The sequence below is a fragment of the Ceratotherium simum genome, chromosome 9 (genome assembly GCF_057802395.1).
Source record: "Ceratotherium simum simum isolate JZ-2026a chromosome 9, ASM5780239v1, whole genome shotgun sequence".
Taxonomy (NCBI): Eukaryota; Metazoa; Chordata; class Mammalia; order Perissodactyla; family Rhinocerotidae; genus Ceratotherium; species Ceratotherium simum.
The window spans coordinates 80351073-80370549 of NC_141908.1; the positions used below are offsets into that span (position 1 = coordinate 80351073).

The following is a 19477-nucleotide window of genomic DNA, read 5'->3' on the forward strand; positions in this document are numbered from 1 at the left end:
CCCAGAGTGTGAAAGGTCATGCACTCAGTTTTGGGAGTATAGGTTTAAGGCTTCTATGCTGAGATGTCAGGTTGGAGCTCAGTAATAGGTCTTGGTAGAGATGTGTTTGGGAGCCATCTACTTTTTTATTTTATTTTATTTTTTTAGAGCACTTTAAGGTTTACTGCAAAATTGAGGGGAAGGTACAGAGATTTCCCATACACCCCCTGCCCCACAATATGCACAATATTGACACATCATCATCACCCAGGGTTTAAATTACAGTTCATTCTTGGTGTTTCACATTTGATGTTTGGACAAAAGTATGACATGTATCCATAATTATATTTTCCATACAGTATATTTTCCACTGCCCTAAAAATCCTCTGTGCTCTGCCTATTCGTCCCTCCCCCACCCCAACCCCAGGTACCACTAATCCTTTTACTGTCTCCATAGTTTTGCCTTTTCCAGAATGTCATATAGTTGGACTCACATAGTATGTAGTCTTTTCCAGGTTGGCTTCTTTCACTTAGTTATATACATTTAAGTTTCCTCTATGTCTTTTCTTGGCTTGATAGCTCCTTTTAGCACTGGATAATATTCCATTGTCTGGGTATACCACTGTTGTTTATCCATTCACTTACTGAAGGATGTCTTCGTGGCTTCCAGGTTTTGGCAATTATGAATAAACGTCTGTGTGCAGGTTTTCACATGGACATAAGTTTTCAGCTCCTTTGGGTAAATACCAAGGAGCGTGATTGCTGAATCATATGGTAAGAGTACGTTTAATTTTGTAAGAAACCACCAAACTGTTTTCCAAAGTGGCTGTGCCGTTTTGCGTTCCCACCGGCGATGATTGAGAGTTCCTATTACTCCACATCCTTACTAGCATTTGGTGTTGTCAGTGTTCTGGATTTTGGCTGTTCTAATAGGTGTGTAGTGGTATCTCATTGTTATTTTAATTTGCGTTTCACAGATATATGATGTGGGGCATCTTTTCATATGCTTATTGGCCATCTGTATATCTTCTTGGTGAAGTACCTTCTTTGGTTAAGGTCTTTGGCCCATTTTTTAAATCAAGTTTTTGTTATCTTATTGTTGAGTTTTAAGAGTTCTTTGTATATTTTGGATAATTCCTTTGTAAGATGTGTCTTTTGCAAATATTTTCTCCCAGTCTATGGCTTGTCTTCTGCTCTGCAAAAGACAATGTCAAGAGAATTAGAAGTTTTTAATTTTAATGAGGTCCAATTTATCAATTATTTCTTTCATGGATTGTGCCTTGGATGTTGTATCTAACAAGTCATTGCCATACCCAAGGTAATCTAGGTTTTCTCCTGTTATCTTCTAGGAATTTTATAGTTTTGCATTTTACATTTAGGTCTATGATCCATTTTGAGTTAATATTTGTGAAGAGTATAAGGTCTGTGTCTAGATTAATTTTTTTGCATGTGGATGTCCAGTTGTTCCAGCACCATTTGTTGAAAAGACTATCTTTGCTCCATTGTATTGCCTTTGCTCCTTTGTCACAGATCAGTTGACTGTATTTATGTGGATCTCTTTGTGGGTTCTATATCCTGTCCTATTGATCTATTTGTCTGTTCTTTCACCAATACCACACTGTCTTGATTATTGTAGCTTTATAGTAAGTATTGAAGTCAGGTAGTGTCAGTCTTCCAGCTTTGTTCTTCTCCTTCAGTGATGTGTTGGCTATTCTGGGTCTTTCCCCTCTCCATATAAATTTTAGAATCAGTTTGTTGATATCCACAAAATAACGTGCTGGGATTTTGATTGAGATCGCCTGGAATTTCCCCAATCTGAAAGGACTGAATAAGCACAATAGAGGAGAGAAAGTTTGGTTGGAAATACTTTCCCATTAGTAACTGTGGCTCTGAAGGTCAAATGGGTAGGCTGATGTGGTCAGCTGGTGATATCTGATTGGCTTTACTTGGCTGGCATCTGTTCTGATTGGAAGTGCCTCTATGCTGTAGATTAATAGTTTTTGGCTTACTTTGAATTATTATTGACCCAATTATTTTAAATATCATTTCAATCCCAAATTTTTTATCTCTATTTTATATCTCTGTTGTCTCTTGGATTGTTTAAAAACTAGTGCTCTTCTTGGGTAAAATTCTCTGGAATGTTAAGCCAGAAGTTGAATGTGACCCAACATTTTATGAGGGCTGGGCTTCTAAATGAATGCTGAAAATTTCTGAAGATACATTTTTAGTTACTTCATAGCCTAATTTCTAACCTTTTTCATTCCAAACACATCTCTGAGACAGATCTTCTAACACACTGATTTTTATTTGTGTTTAATTTGGAATAATTATTAGGACTGTTAAGACACCTTTTTTAAAAAAAGACAGTATACTATGTTTGACCCCCATGGTAGGCAAAATAATGGCGTCCCGAAGATGTCTACATCCTAGTCTTCAGAACCTGTGTATATGTTATGTTTACATGGCAAATGAGAATTAAGGTAGCATATGGGATTAAGATTGCTAATCAGTTAACTTTAAGATAGGAGATCTTGCCTCATCCTGGTGGGCGCAGTGCAATCACAGTTCTTATATATGGAAGAGGGAAGCAGAAGAGGAAGTCAGATTAGACTGGCCATTCCTAGCTTTGAGGATGAAAGGAGACCTTGAGCCCAAGTATGTGGGAAATCTCTAAAAGCTAGAAAAAGCCAAGGAAAGGATTCTATCCTAGAGCCTCCAGATGGGGTTTCAGCTCTGCTGACAGCTTGATTTTAGCCCAAGGAGACCTGTGTCAGACTTTGGACCTATAGAAGTATAAGATAAATTTGTGTTGTTTTAAGCCACTGAGTTTGTGGTAATTTGTCATAGGAGAAATAGAAAACTAAGAGTACGCTCTTTATTGCTTTTTGGCTATATGAAGGGCTTGCTTCGCATATTCTAGAACCAGGCATTATAATTTTCCTAGAAAAATTAGCCTGTTTTTACTTTCTTAAAGGTAACCGTGCTCATTCTCTTAAAGAGAGTGATAGTTCTTGCCTGTACAAAATTGGGTATAATTTATCTTGCTATTGAATGTGATTATATCCACCTGCATGTTTGTGTCCATATATATATCTAATGTGTGTATATACACATATATACTATATATGTAATATGTATACATACTATATAGAAAATATTATAAAAGTATATGGGATAATTTACTGTATATCTTTGATATTGAGGTCAACACTTATAGCTTACATAGCAAAGTAACCCAACCTAATTTTGGGCAAAGTGTAGACTGTAAAAGGGAGAATATGTTTGAATATTCTTGTTTGAGTGGTTTAGGGGTTATGACATTGCACCGTAAGGAACAAGCAATAGTCATTTCCTATCTGGTTTGTCAGAGAACGCTGTTTCCTCAGTTGCCATAAATGTCAATACTGTCTATTGGCTTTCAACTTTTGGAATCAAATTATAGACAAAGTTTGGTTATCATGACAGAAGGGAATGTAAGTGTTTTCAACTTCGGTGATGTAAAGGTGGAGCGGACAGAAATGGGCAGTGAAGGTGCAGGAGGAGAGAGGAGTAAGCACTGTGGTGTCGTCTTTGAAGAGTGAAGAGGTCCTGTCTTAAGATGATAGAATTAAAAATAGAAGTTTAAGTTGTTCGTTAAAGTTAAGAGTAACTGTTAAAGGAAGTAAACATATTTGAACAACTCTACTAGGAGAAAGAAGGATGGGGAGGATGGGGGCTCTCATGCTCTTAATTGCCACCAATGATATCAGAAAGTCAAGAGATGATTTCTGAAGTCACTTAAAGGAGACCTTCAGAAATGCTTACTATTTAGAGAAAAGGAGTTGACATTCGAATAGACTAAAACAAGTGTGTAAAAGAGTTGCCTCTGGAGAAAACGATTGGACCACACTTGGATTTAATTTTTAAAATCAAAGTAGTTCTTACACATGGTTTAAAGCAGGAGTTGGCAATTTTTTGTAAAAGGCCAGATAGTATTTTAACCTTTGCAAGCTGTATGATCTGGGTCGCAGCTACTGACTCTGCTGTTGTAGTGCGGGAGCAGCCGTGCACAGTACTCCACGAGTGAGGGTGGCCGTGTTCCACTCAACTTTATTTACAAAAACACGGTGGGCAGGATTGGCCTGTGGGCAGAAGTTTGCTGGTTTCTAGCTTGAGTCAAATGGCGCTAAAAGACTCCTGACAAAAACAGTGGTCTGTTGACGCCTTCCAGCCTGTCCTGCTTGTGAGAAGCAGACACTCTCAGCCCTTCAGCTGTCTTTTGTTGTGTTCATCTCCATAATTTATGAATCAAGGGAGAACAGTGTGCTTTTATTTCCGATTATGAATTTACTGCTCTCTGTTGATTCATCAATTTTAGACATTTTCTGTTTACATCCTATTAGAGTAGTTGAAAATGATAACCTTCTCATAGCTGCTTCACCTTTTCTCCCCTCTTGTCTGCCAAAATTCTTGCTGGAAGTTTTGGTTGAATCTATACTCAGTGTTGTCACTGCTATGGCCATGCGCTCTTGAGCCAATAGCTATGGTGGTTTCCAGTCTTGTGCACATTTTTGCTTTCCTGGAGTTAGTATATTTTATTTGCTTAGTTTTCTTTGAATCTCATGCTTTCTTTTCTCTCCTAATAGTTATATAAAATGACTCTTGGTACCATTTTCCGTAGAGCTAAAATGGTCATAAAATCTATCAGTTTGTGGTTTTTCCTGCAGTAACCTCACTCCTGGAGCTCGTTATCATCCTGATCTGATCAGGGGCGGTTGCTCCCTAAGCTCCTGCGTGGCTGTCATTAACTGCTGTCACTATTTGGGGGTATTCCCTTTCCGTCGTTCTGTGTTGGATCCTCTGTTTCCTGGGTCCTCACTTTGATGGCATACATTCCTCTAGTCACCTGCGAGGAGTGGCTGGAGAGGAGGGTTGGCTGTGAGCCTGGCTGCCCGCTCTCTGGGGTTGGATGGGGTAGCTTTCCTTATGCAGACCCCTGTTTGCAGTCTGTAGCCTTTTGTGTTCAGCCCTACTCTGTGCCCGATGTCTTGGAGTCTGGAACCTACTCTGGTTCAGGTTCTCCAGGATTATATCTCTTGCCTCTTGACAGGGGAGGTGGTGATGGGCACCTAGGAGTTTCATCGTTCCTTAAACATGTTTTCAGACAATTTGTATTCACCATTTTTAGCCCCTACCTTCTTCTAATTTTCGTGGACCCTGGTGTCTCCAGACTGTGTCCCAACTGGACTGGCTTGTTTTTCATGCTGCTTTCTCCATCTGAGGGCACTTGGGTTTGACCTTCTTCTTCTCTCAGAAGTCATTACTTTCTTATCCATCCATTTTCTGTCTTTTATATTGTGCTTTGAATTGCAAGCATCTCTTGGTTTCATGAAGATGGAGTTTATGGTTCTGTTTTTTAGTTTTTCTTGTTTGGGGATGATTTCTATGGAAGAAGAGACTGGGATAGTCTTAAATACATAACTATGAATGTGTGTTAGCTGGTAATTTTTTTCAATTAAAATATTTCTATATCTGCATCTTTCCAAAAAATAGGATTGAATTTATTTTCTTGTACAAAGTATGGACCCACAGTCATCTCAGCTTTTGTATTATAATAATATGAATATATAAATGAATATGTATAAATATTATGTAAATGTGTGTAATTGGTATTGTGATATAACTCTCAGAAAGCTTTTTCCTCAACATTTTGATTATTTTTCTCTAATTTTTGTCATTTTTGTCATCTTTTTTCATCAGGTGAACTTTGAGTCCTTCTTTTGTTTTTTTTGTTGTTTGCCTGCACACAATTGTCATGTCTGCTTGGGCTTTCTCCCCTGCTATATTCATAATTTAATAATATAATAATGGTATAAAGGTATAATTATACCACAATTTTAGACAAAACTGCATAGTTTTCAATGTTGTCATCTACGTTCTCATTTTCTCTCATGAAGTAGTTAAGGTGTTGAGACCAGGGGAATTCTGATCCCAATTTATTAGCAGATTGGTTTCTATAAGTTTTAGCTAATGGTTTTTGGAGTTTGGCCTGTATTTTCCTATGTAAATAATATTTAAATAAAGTTTTTCTTGTCTGTAGAGGCCTACTTTTCATACGTCAACATTTTGGTTAGTGTCGACTATGTCTGTTAATTATGAGTCCCAGCCAAGGCATGGGGGTCAGGGGCAGACGGCCAGTGGATCAAGGGCTTCTCAAGCTATTTGTGGTGGAGGACCAGATTGTTTTGTTTGTCTGTCTGTAGCAAATGGATACTTTTCTAAAATACAAAATCCTGTGCTTGGATATTACAGCAATAAAAAATTGCTATAAAAATTTTTAAATGCTTATTCCCAATTTTTATATTTATTTTGTTGCAGATGAAAAATAAACAGTTCATGGACTGCGTTGGTCTGCAGACCACATTTTGATCACAGACAGAAAACTGGGAGGAATGTTTCCTCCTAGCCAAAATTTTGTCATAAAAACTTGCCTAGCATTCTGATCCTGCTCTTTCTGGACTTTGTGCATGCTTCCTGTTGACTTGCTTCTTTCTCAAGCCCGGGTCTCTTTGCCCGCCCAAACTCTCGGTAACTCTCAGTTTCAAACTCTCGTTTATACACCACAGTAATAATAAGGGGCATTGATTATTCTATGTCTGTTGTAAGGAGAAGACTGTGTCCGATGCTGCTGTTACAGTAGTATATATTGGAAGTGGCTCTGCCTTTATAGAATTGAAGAGTATGATGCCAAGAAAGAAAACATATCTAGGTATATATGTGTGTGCCTGTGGATGTGTGTGTGTGTGAATGTGTAATGAATTTCTCGCAATCCAGTGAAAATTGAGAATATTATTCCCATTTTAGATGAGTAGTAGAGCTTGGATTTCAACCTAGTCTTACTGAGTTTAAAGGTCACACTTTTCCAACTAAACAATTTCATTTAGGCCGTTGACTTGATTATCTTCATGTGGCCTGTGCCCAGTCACACTGGGAATGCCTTGTGTCAGCAGTTTGGAAGGGAACCCCAAGATGCAAATAATGTATGGGTCCCTTCTTCTACCTTTCTGGAAATATTTTCACTTAAAAGGAAGGTACTTTTAAACATGTTTAATGATGGTGTAAAACTAGTAGAATTTTAGTTACTGTTGTAGATAGTGGAGTAAAAATTTTACTTGGCGCAGGGCAAGGTATTCTTGGAGAGGCTGGACAGGCGAGGCGGTTATTACCGTTGGGTATTTCCACATCTCTGCCAGGCTCATTCAACCTGACAAGTGAACTAGTGCTCCCTCTCCTGTCCCCAGAAGGGGACTCCTACAGAGGTCCTTTTTCTGAGCTTTGACTTCTTTTACAAATGACTGCACATGGACTTTCAAGGGCACAGCCACTTTTTAGAAGACCTGACTTCCATTCTGCAGACTGCCACTGACTTGCCTCCTCAAATCTTGGCTCAGATGTCACCAGACCTCACCCCCTCTGTTCTCCCCATTCTCCTCACTCTACTCTATTTTCTTACCCAAATCACTCATCACTTTCTAACACACCATTTAATTTACTTATTTATGTCTGTTAATTATTGCCTGTCTTCTCTCCTCACTGAGATGTAAGCTTTATTCTTCCAAGGATAGGGTTTTTCTCCTGTGTTTTGTTCATGGATGTTGCAGGAAGCCAGCACATGCTTGCTGCATAAATGACTGCCTTTGATGTCCAATCCAGTGTTTCTACTTCTCCCCTGCTGCCCTTGGCTTTATCAAAAGATCTAGGTCACACGATTGAAGCTTTTGTTTTAGTGTAAATGAAATGGCTTTCTCTCTTACAACGTGGGGTCTTTTTCTCCTCCTCCTGTGTTATTCCTTTCTATTTCTCCTTGTCTTTACCTATTCATATGATAAATGTATAATGGATGCCAGAAGTCATTTTAGGTTGTTGGGATATGGAAGAGAAGAAAATAAATGAGGTTTCTGTATCATGGAGCTTACGTCCTAGTTCAGGGAGGCCAAGCCATAACAATTAACAAATAATTGAATAAAGTAGTGCTCGGGCTTGACGCTGGCAGTGGGGCAGGGAATCGGCTTGAGACTGGCCGGCAGGAAGGTCATGTCTGAGCAGGTGCTCAAGCTGTGCTTTTCCTACTTCCTTCCCTGCGCTCTCTGTATTCTTTGTAGCTACATCTGTGAGCCATCCACAGCATTCTGGATGAATGACCCTGTTGTTGGAGAAACAAAGCCAACAATAGCGGGCAATAGTGTCCCCATTCCTTTTGAAAATCAGCGACAGATAATCCTTCACCACTCCTATTACTGCCATACTGAATAGAAGTTTTATAAACTTTGAGGGGGGATAAAGTAGATGAGGTCTTTATGTTTCTCTTAGAGTTAACATATTTTTATAAACACCACCACCAGTACCTCTTCTGATGTAAATTAAAATTCTCTTTTCTATGTCCTAATTTTTTTAATGAGGGAGCATAAAACTTTGTGTTCTGTTAAAGAGCTGGAGGCCATGGCGGTCATCTGCAGAGTGCTTTTGGCCGTCTTCGTTCATTCCTATACACAGAGACACACACACGGTTGACAGTAGCTGTCGAAGGTATTCTTTGGAGTTATTGTACAAAGATGCCAGCATAGCAACAAGAATGTTTGGATTTAATTGGCTGCATTAAGTAAACCTTGAGTTGTATGAATTTGCTTTCTCAAATTCTTATTACAATTTATTTTGTAGAATACTTTTTACGGTTTTACAATGAATAAATTATTTTTAAAGTTATAGCTTGTCCTTCTCTTCGGAGACATGGCTGCTAACATTCTTTGGCTGTAGGCTTTGCATTCCTTTAGACCACACAAGCTTCTAAAACCTTGGCCTCCCGGGCTTTGGACTATAGAATTTCATTGGAAACAATTAATGGAAAACAGGATTTTTTTAAAAAAGTCAGCTGTTTCCTTTGAAATTATTTTGAAACATTTCATTTTTCAGTATTATTAACTAGTGATGGTTTAATGTTTTAAAAGTCTTTCGTACTGGGAATCTTTTGAAATAGATGTATGAATTAAATATATTTGCAATTTTTGTTAATTTCAGACTTTAACATTTGATTTTTTTGATAGAACTTTGGTTTTAAGATTTTAGTGTATTTAATCTTGAAATTTATATAAGGCTTATACTTTTATGCATTTAACTCACTCTTAGATCCATAGGAAAAGGAAATTTCCCTGTTCTTGTAAAGAGAGTATGCTGTGATGATGTAGGCAGCAGATTTGAAAATAATTAAAATTTGTCCTTTATTTAAAAAAAAAAAAAAAGCTCTATCTAGATATATGGACCTTTTTTCCTCAAATAAGTTTGGGTTAAACCCAGGATGAAAAATGAAACTTTAAAATCCATTATCTAAAGAAAACTGCTGAGATTATGGTTACTTCCCAAAGCTGAATGAAAAATGACATGGATGATTATAACAGTCTTTTTAATATTTAGTTAATATGTGAACTAGAAACTGAAGTGTATGCCATGATGCTTAAATATTTTTCTTCCTGCTTAAAAAAGAGAATAAATAATATGATCAACATTTGGATTATGAGATAAAACTGAAAATTCCTCCTGGAATTGTTGGTGCTCTTCTATTGACTATTTTTGTTGAGGATTATACATCATCAGCCAACAATTACCTTCCTTGTGGCTTAACCTTTGTGCGTTCTGGTTCCCCCCGTAAGAAGAGAGGGTTGGTCCAGGTGCTCTGTGAACCAATGGATTCCTGCCAGTTTTTGAACTTATGAATTTACTAGTCAAAGCTTGAAAACCCCGAGGTTTTTTGTGGTGGGAGTGGTGGGGACGAGTTGTTTTACAGTGAGAAACTAGCCTATTTAAAAATAATGTTGTAAGTAATATAAAATTCTCCGTTTTTTTTTTTTTTTCTCTATCAGTAATTCTTTTACGTTGGAGATTGGAAGACGTTTTTCTCAAATTTGCTTGTAAATTAGTGAATTTTCAGGTTACACAGCAAGTTTTCTAGAATAACTGATAGATTAGGAAATTTAAAATATAGTCTTTTGTTCATAGACTTTCTGTTTGGAGATACACAATAATTGTGCGATCATGCTGAACTGCTGAAAACTTTATTCTTATGATATATCAGAGATTTCTTCTTTCAAGAAGTTTCTCTAACTGTAGGTTCAAAGCTCTAAGGAACTTGGATGTTCTAGATGATGTAGGTTTGAGAGTTGGAAGGTGTCTTCAGGATCACACAATTTCCTTCTCCTTATCCTGTTGCATCCTTAAGATATGACAGTCTAGCCTTGCTTGACTCCTTATGGGAATGGAGAGCTCACTATTTCATCATACAACTCACTCCTCTCATAGATGCTCTTTTTGAAAGCTCTTTCTTATGCTGGGCTTCCGTCTACCTCTCTGTTTACCTACCTTTTCTGGAGCAGTTCAGAACAAGCCAAATCTTTCTTGTGCATGGCAGCCTTTTAAATTGATGGAAGTCTCACATGGTCATTTAATTTTTACAAATTCACCTATAAAAGCTCAACCAAAGAAAAAGAAGGGGATAAGAATGTGAATAGTGTAGCTAATTGAACTTGTGTGAGCAATGAGCATGTATCCCAGAGAAGCACAAGATGAGAGACTGCACTACTTCCGTGGCCTCAGTTCCCATGTGCTTATGGTAGTGGGAGTCCATCTCTGGCTTGAGGACAATTCTAAGGGTTTAAGATAAGCCTTTTTCACAGAATATTGTCTCCAACATAATCCAGACACCTCATCTGGTACTAAAATGAAGAGACAATGAATAATATGCTCCAGTCCTGGATGAAAAACACGTAGTGTTGAACTTATCAAAAGGAGATATGCCCGTCTCCAATATAGTGTCTCCCTGGGAGATTTCCAAGGATAATGTTAACAATAAGTGATTTTTGCCTTACCATATAACTTTAAGAGTGCCCTGTAAACTGTGGTCCTAATATGTTTGTAATAGCAACCTATTTTCCTTTTGTGTTCTCCAATGTAAACAAACCTAGATTAGGTCAGCTCACTCATTATAAGATATATTTCCATTTCCCCATACGGATGCTCTCCAGGTCGTTAATAATCTCTTAAATTTTGAAAAAAATACATATGGTGTGACCCCTTTAGCATAGACTGAGATTATTACTTGCTCTGTTCTAGACACAGTACTTCTATTCTTGTGGCCTAGGATGGTGGTCATATTTTTAGCAGACTTGTCACGCTATTGACTCATTTAAGCCTGTGGTCCATCAAGCCACCTCTGTGGGTCTTAGAAGTTTTGAATTACTGGTGGTCAGTGAATGACATGTTCTGTTGGTAGGATAACCTGGCCTCCCCATCTTTTTGGAATTTCTGCATTCCTTTTCTTTTATTTGCCTTAAAATTTGTTCTTATACTTCTGAGGAAACTGGGAAAGTAGACTCTTGTTCTAAACAGCTCTTTAGTGATCTTTATTTGTTTATCTGTGGAGATGTCATGTGTGAAGGGAACCATTAGGTATTTTGGTTTGAAGAAAGAAATCACATTTTTTGAAGCAAAAAGTTCTTTTCATTTTTATGGAAACATTTTTTAAGTATCACACACATACAGAAAAGCACACAAATAAGTGTAGTCAGCACACACATCAAGAAATAGAACATTGCTGCAGAAACTGCTTTGTGCGCCTTTCACTCACTGCCCTTCTCCTCTCACGGGTAACCAGTCTCCTGACTTCTAACCTTGTGGATTAATTCTGCCTGTTTTTGAGCTTATTGTGCGTGGAATCATACGGTATATACTTTTTTTTTTTTTTTTTTTGTATTTGGCTCTTTTCAATCAGTGTTAGGCTGAGATTTACCCATATCATTGCATAGAGTTGTAGTTTGTTCATTCTTGTTGATGTTAGTATTCCATTGCATGGACATGGTATTTATCCATGCTACTGGTGATGAATATTTGGGTTCTTTCCAGATTTTTACGTATTAGGAATAATGCTGCTATGAATATCCTAGCATGTGTGCTTTGGTAATCCCGTATCCTCATTTCTGTTGGATGTGTACCTGGAAGTGGAATTGTTGCGCTGTGTGGGATGTTTATGTTCAGATGCTGAGGTTTCCCAAAGCAATTGTACACTTTTACACTCCCACCCTCAGCGTATGAGAATTCTGGTTGCTCCAAATCCTCATGATTCTAACCCTAACCCTGGTCAATTTGGACAAGATCAGAATCTTCACAATATTGAGTCTTTCAGTCCATGAAACTCTTAATTTTTCCTAATATTTTGAAATTTTTAGCATAGGAGTTATACACATTTTGTTAGACTTATTCCTAATTTGATTTTTTGATGCAATTATAAATGTTATCATTTTTCAAAGTTTCATTTTCCTATTTGTTACTGGTTTGCCTTATTTTTTATTGTGACATTTTTTAAGATTTGTTCTTTTTATTGTGAATTGGTGGTGAATATTCTTAAGTGCTTGTGTGCATCCACTGTGACGATCATCTAGTTTTTATCCTTTTTTCCTCTATTAATTTGGTGAATAGCCTTGGTTGGTTTTTGAATTTTAAACCATTCTTGTAATTCTGGAATAAATCCCTCTTGGTCATGACATATTATCCTTTATATATATCACTGAATTTGATTTACAAATGTTTTATTTAAAATTTTTGTATATGTGTCCATATGCAGATTTGGGTAATTGTTGTAATTTTATTGTAATGTCTTTGTAAGGTGTTGGTATTGTTATGATGTCCTCATAAAAGGATGGGAAAATTTTTCTCTTTTTCTAGTTTATAGAAGTATTTGTATAAGATTGACACTATTTCTTCTTTAAACATTAAGAAGATTTAATCTGTGAAGTAATCTGAGCCTGATATTTTCTTTATGGAAAAGTTTTAAAATAATTCAATTTAGATTTAGTTTCTTTAATTGTTTTATTTATATTTTATATTTTTATTGTCAGTTTTGGTAAGTCATATTTTTCAAAGAATTTGTTCATTTACTATAAATTGTCAAACTTATAGGTCTCAAGTTTTTACAATATCCTCCTTTTAATATTGGTAAGATCTGTAATGGTATTGCTTGCCTTTTTCCTTCTTTATACTGGAAATTTATGTTTTCTCTTCTTTTTCTCAATCAGCCCTGCTAGGTATTTATCAATTTTGTCTAGCTGTTCATAGAACCAACTTTGATTTAAATTTGTTTTTTGTTTCATTGATTTTTTTCTCTTTATTTCCTTCCTTCTCTTTTTGGGTTTGGCCAGACGTTCTTCTAGCTTCTTGATTTGAGCTTTTCTTTTTTTGCTAATATATGCATTAGAAGCCATAAGTGTCCCATTAAGCACTGCTTTAGCTGCATCCCACAATTTTTCTATGTTATTTAATTTTTTTTAAGTTAAAAGCTATTTTCTAATTTTATTTTTCATCTATGGATTATTCAGAACTGTATTTCCGGATTTCCAAGCAGTCAATTATTTTCTAGATATCTTTCTGTGATTGATTCCGCTGTGATCAGAGAGCATATTCTGAATGATTCTAGGCTTTTGAAATTTGGTATATATTCCATATGTGCTTGTAAAGAATGTATTTTCTCATCTTTTTGGGTACAATGTTTTATATGTAATAAAAATAAATTAGGCCACTTTGTTAATTGTGCTGTTCAGATGATTCCTGTCTTACTGACTTTTTTGTTTCCTATCAAAAATCCCCCACTGTGATTGAGGATTTTTAAAAAAATATCTATCCATTTTGGCAGTCTATGTATTGAAGTTCTCTTGTTGGGGACATAGAGATTTAGAATTATTTTCTTTCTGTTGGTTAGACCCTTTTATCATCATGAAATGTCCCCCTTTACCTTGGTAATACTTCTTCCCTTCAAGTCTCCTTTATCTGATGTTAGTACGGCTGTATCAAGTCTTTTTTGGTAGGATCATAGACTTTTTTTGTGTGTGTGTGAGGAGATCAGCCCTATGCTAACATCTGCCAATCCTCTTCTTTTTTTTTGCTGGGGAAGACTGGCCCTGGGCTAACATCCGTGCCCATCTTCCTCCACTTTATATGGGACGCCGCCACAGCGTGGCTTGCCAAACAGTGCGTCGGTGCGTGCCCGGGATCCGAACAGGTGAACCCTGGGCGCTGCAACGGAGCGTGTGCACTTAACTGCTTGCACCACCAGGCTGGCCGCAGGATCATAGACTTTTAAAGCTGGGCGTGAATTTACAGATAGACTGATTCACCTTCATTTTATTTTTTTTTGTGAGGAAGATCAGCCTTGAGCTAACATCTGCCAATCCTCTTTTTGCTGAGGAAGACTGGCCCTGGGCTAACATCCGTGCCCATCTTCCTCCACTTTATATGGGACGCTGCCACAGCATGGCTCGACAAGCAGTGCGTCGGTGCACACCCGGGATCCCAACCGGCGAACCCTGGGCCACCGCAGCAGAGCGCACACTCTTAACCGCTTGCGCCACTGGGCTGGCCCCTGGTTCACCTTCATTTTATACATAAATTGAGGTTTATGATTCTGTTGTTGAATTCGCTGGGTACTACTTTCCACTCAGCATAAAACCCCTGGGTCCCATTCTAGTTCTCCTAAAGTTTTAGGAAACATACTTGATTAAAATGGCATCATCTCATGTTCCTCATATAGTCTCTTCTCAAGTTTGCACTTCGTTGATCTATTTCAGGAAGGTGGAGCATGTTCTGAAGTCAATTAGGCCAGCTCCTAATAAGCTCTATATTCATTACTGCCTTTTCTGGCTAATTATTTTCTTTCAGATGTCGGTGCTGCTCTGCTGGGCTTTGTTCAGGCATCATTTTCTGGAACTCGCCTTCTTCCCTGCACTGTCTGTGGTTGATTATTCAGAGACTCCTCCTCTCTCCCTGCCCCCCAAAGTCTTCAGACCTGCTCTGACCACTGTCTCTTTCTGGATGCATTCGGGGGCATCTGATTCTCTCTTGGTCTTGGGTAAAGGGGAAGAATAAGCCGAGAGGATTATGATAGAAGTAGTTAGTTAAGTTTTATGTGCATGCACATTTTCATAATTCTCTGATGCCTCAAGCTCCCTCTCTGCTCTTAGCAGGAAGATCTTTCCTGTTGCTTCCCAAACTCTTTTTAATTCCTTGATTATAAAGGAATTATGTTCTGACACTTCTCTCACTGGCGGAACACTGGGCACACTTATGCAAAGACTTCCCTCGTGTCCTCTACACTTTGACCCCCGTGTGGTACATTGTGCAGAGGGCCTCCAGGTTCAGTAATGATATAGCGTCTGAGGCCCGGAGTAATGGTGACGTGCCTGGATCCATATACTTAAGGAGGGATATAACTGGATCTGATCTCCTGACTTATTTTTAGGTAATTGTGCTTTTTGTTAAGTTTTAATCTAAAGGAAAAGTATTTTCTATGTTAAAAAACCCACCATGGCTCTGCTCCTTGTTAAGTATCTGACCTTGGGTAAGTCAATTCACCTACCTATGCCTTCCTTCCCTCGTCTGCAAAATGGATGAATAACTACACAGTGAAGCTGTTTGAGGATAAAGAAGTTAATCATGCAGTACCTATAGTTCCTAGCCTGTAGTAAGCACTAAAATTATCTGCTATTATGATGATGATGAAGATAATGATGAAAATGATAATCTCATTTTATGGATACATTCCACCAAGTTCACAAAGTCAAATTCTACAAGGAAAATTCTGTTTTTCCGTTAACTTCCATTTTACAATTGTTCTTGTGTTCCGGTGGGTAAGATAATTCTTGTAAAAACATGAAACCATCAAGAAACCAGTAGCGTTATTGGGCGCTGTTTGTTGCCATTTATAAATACCGCCCTTCTCTAGCCACTGGCTTTCCTTTGCAGCCCTCTCCTCACTTTTGGGCCTTGTCATCATTGCAGGCTATTCTTTCTCTTCTTGGACCTGAGGCATTTTGCTTAGAAACCTCCACGTTTTCCATCTTTTGATTATTGTCATAATCTCAGTGCTTGGTAGTCACAGCATTATAGTATCTGGCTCACCAGTCTACTCTTGTAGATATCACAGAAGGAAAATTATCGTTCTTCAAAACTTTGGCTAGCATAAATTTTCTAAGGTATAGAGTCAAATTTCATGTCATCTACTCAAAGTGAAGGATACTTGTTGCTATTAATATCAGTGCCTCTTTAGAATAATTTCTACATTGATCATTAAAAGTGCCCTGTAACTTTTTTCTTCCTATAATGCATACGTTTTTGTTTTCTAATTTATCCTCATAGACTAGTTTATTTTTAGCTTTACAATTCCAGTAGGGTTTAAGTTAACTGTGCATTATTTAAAAAACAGATAAGATACTATCAGAAGTGGAGGAAACATAATGTATATTGTTATTTTTTAATACTTTAAAAGTATTAAAAGTAGAGTGTAAGTAATAAGATTGAAATTGCATAGCACATATACTAGAGATATTTTCAAGATAATTTAAAAGTTATATATATTACAGTATTTGTGCAATGTAAAGATAGATTAAATGTGACGATCATGAAAAATACAGTGCACCTTTCCAAGTGATTAATTGTGTGAACCAAGACACATATGTGAACATCTTTTCATGTTTGATCAGTTTTATTTCTGATGGTAATAAAACCAAGTAAATGAAATGCAAAATGGTGACTGCAAGGTAGTGGTTGAAATTTTTATATGCATAAAGGAGTCAGGGTGAATTTATGTTCTTATGGTGGCTGGCGGCTACTAATAATATATGTATATTCCTGAAGTGATCTAAGCACATGGCTAAATATCATGGGGACAGAATCATAGTTGGTACATACTGTGTTTATTGCTTTACTTCTCTCGGACGTGTAAAACATTAACTGAGACTGCCTTCATACAGCTCGTCTGCTTTTGTTCAGGGTTAGACATGTGCTCGTCATTAGCCCACTCTGTCCTTCTCTGGAGTGTACAAAATGGTGGCATCCATGTGGAGTGGGGAGAGTTACGATTGCCAACAGTCTTCTCATTTTCTGGCACCATGTATTTCACTTAAATTTTTTTTGGACTGAATATATGATTCTAAAATGTATGAAATTACTATTTTACTAGATTTAATTCTATAAAACTTTTAAGTTCTGTACTCTTTTGAATCAAGATTAGAGATAAGTGTCTTAGTTTCAACTTCTGTGCCATCCCACAGGGACGTGAGAGGGTGGAACACTGTGTACCTCCACAGCCACATCCTGCTGCCCCTGGTCTGCTGTTCCCTTTGCCTCTGATTAGATCCTGTCCCCTGAGCTGTGTGCTAAGCCTCCCTGTTCTAAATCAGAGTCTTAGGTTTTCTTCTGTTGTTCCACCTTGAGGCAGGAGGAGAGGTCTACTTTAACTTACACTGCACTTGTCGTTTACCTCAGTCTTAGGTGATAAAATCTGCTTTTACAAACTGAACATGAGAATGAAGCAGACAACTTAATAGATGTCTGCTTTTAAGTAATTGAATATAAAAAAAAGCAAACACTTTAAAATACATCACCTTTTATAAACATGGTTAAATTCAACAGATTTCACTGCAGAGCTATAGTATATGAAAAACCAACTCAATGGAAGTTTATAGAAATTAATTAAATTGAACTCCTTTTGTAAGAAGGCTATTTTCACAAAGAAAATGTAATACTCTATAGATTTCAATTAGAAGTCCTAGGTGATTTGGAGAAATATGTTGCTCATAACATGGCCATAGCAGAAAGGTGGAATTCCCAAAGGTTACTGGGGAAGTCTTTCTTATTCTCTTCTCTGTACAGTCTAGTGGCCTTTACATAGTGTTTGTCCACCCTGGTATACTCCCTATTTGGAATCTAGTCTGTTGTTCTTAGCTCACCTGTAACACAAGCACGTTGAGTTGGCAAAGGTCGCTGACTAAAGAATCTGCGATGGGTGTCCTGTACTTTTTGTAACTGGTTATGCTGTCACGCTCTTATCTTTGTGATCTCTATTTGGTCAATAGTGGGCAGTTAAAGTTTCCTAATGAGTCATAAGTGTTTCCACACACAAGTGTAGTATTAGAAGCAAAAAAAATTCCTTGCATTTTACTTGGAATTGATCTATAGATTGAAAACTTAATTTTGTAATGTGGAAAGTCTAGCTAAGGAGAATTCCTTCAGATTTTTTAAGCCTATCATTATATCAAGTCAGATTACTGAAAAGCTATATACTTGGGCCACATTTCAGTAGCTCTCTGAATAGATGTTTTAAAAGGATTATTTAATAGTATGCTCTTGCCTTTTATTGGAGGACAGTTAAAGAGGAGGCTGTATGACAACCATTTCTATTAGTTTTTGTAAAACTGCAATTCTGTGAGTTATGTTAGTTCTTTTCCTTTATGAAGCTTCCTGTGGTAAAGGCTTACAGCTTTATCCTAGAAGGATTTCCATCTCTTCTCACAAACTGGTGTCTGTTCCCCTATTGAAAACTGAGTGGTTTATAGCCCCAAATTTCCTACTTTCAGAGGCTTTCTGTGAATCACAGAACCAAATTGATTATAGCTTGGATATTCTGGTAAAAACCTTACTAATGTTTTTCTTCATTCATTGGTTCATGTTCTTGTCTCATTATTATAATGGTTCACTTTCATATCTTTTCTGGAAATAGGCAGTACATAAATAACTGAATGTACATCAGTTAATTCTAAGTTCAGTATCAGAGTATCTAGCTACGTGTCAAATTGAGAAAATAATGCTTTTCCTTAAGCCTTACACGCCTATGCAGTTTTTAAAAACAGTACTTGGACGTCTTCTAAGTCACCCCCCCAGGTCAGAACTGAACACAGTTCGAGTTGCTACAGCAAATGGAAACCACTGCTGGGGCTCTTGCTCCAGATGTCATTGTAAATCTGAGAGTTGAGCGCACGCACAGAGCGTGGAGATTCAAAAGAGGTCCGTGGTCACCCCGTTCCATTCATATATTCCAAAGTGACAGCTGTTGCCATCACAGATTTCTGCCTTTTGATTTTTTTCCTACAGCTCTGGGGTCTTAGTTTGAACTTCTAATCCCTAGTTTCAGAAAGTACCCTCAAGAAGATCTTTCTTTTCCAGAGTATTCTTGGGATTACCTAAATTGTAGGTTATAAAAAATTCCTTGGATATGCTTTTCAAATAGCTAGGGAAATTTATTTTTGTGTTGCAATTTATCTTCCAGGAAAATTGATGAAAGATGTATACTTTGATTTTACTGATTTATCTTAAACAGGATAAAAATGCCAAATATTTATCCAAATAAATAGATAACATTTGTTTTTGGCATTTAAAAATTATATTATTACCAGAGCATATTTTTAATGAGCCAATTTATTTTTTTTTTAATTAAAATGTATTTTACCTTTTTAAAAAGCTTGAGTCACGAACTTTGGTTGTTCTACTGCAGGACCCTGGCTACTGGGTGAAGATCCATCACCTAGAATACACAGATGGAGGAATCCTGGATCCAGATGATGTCTTGGCAGATGTCGTTGAAGACAAAGATAAGGTAGATGACTCTCAAATGTTCCTCTTCGTTTTCCTCTGTAGAGCTGCGTGTTTT

At 37.3% G+C, this 19477-nt stretch overlaps 1 protein-coding gene across 1 annotated transcript in view; it reads left to right on the forward strand.

Moving 5' to 3' along the window:
- Positions 1-19477, forward strand: part of PARD3B (par-3 family cell polarity regulator beta) — a 929552-nt gene that overhangs the window by 108985 nt on the left and 801090 nt on the right. Inside the window, exon 2 of the mRNA XM_004426826.3 lies at positions 19322-19423. Coding sequence (XP_004426883.2) covers positions 19322-19423 — 102 coding nt within the window. The remainder of the gene's footprint in view (positions 1-19321; positions 19424-19477) is intronic.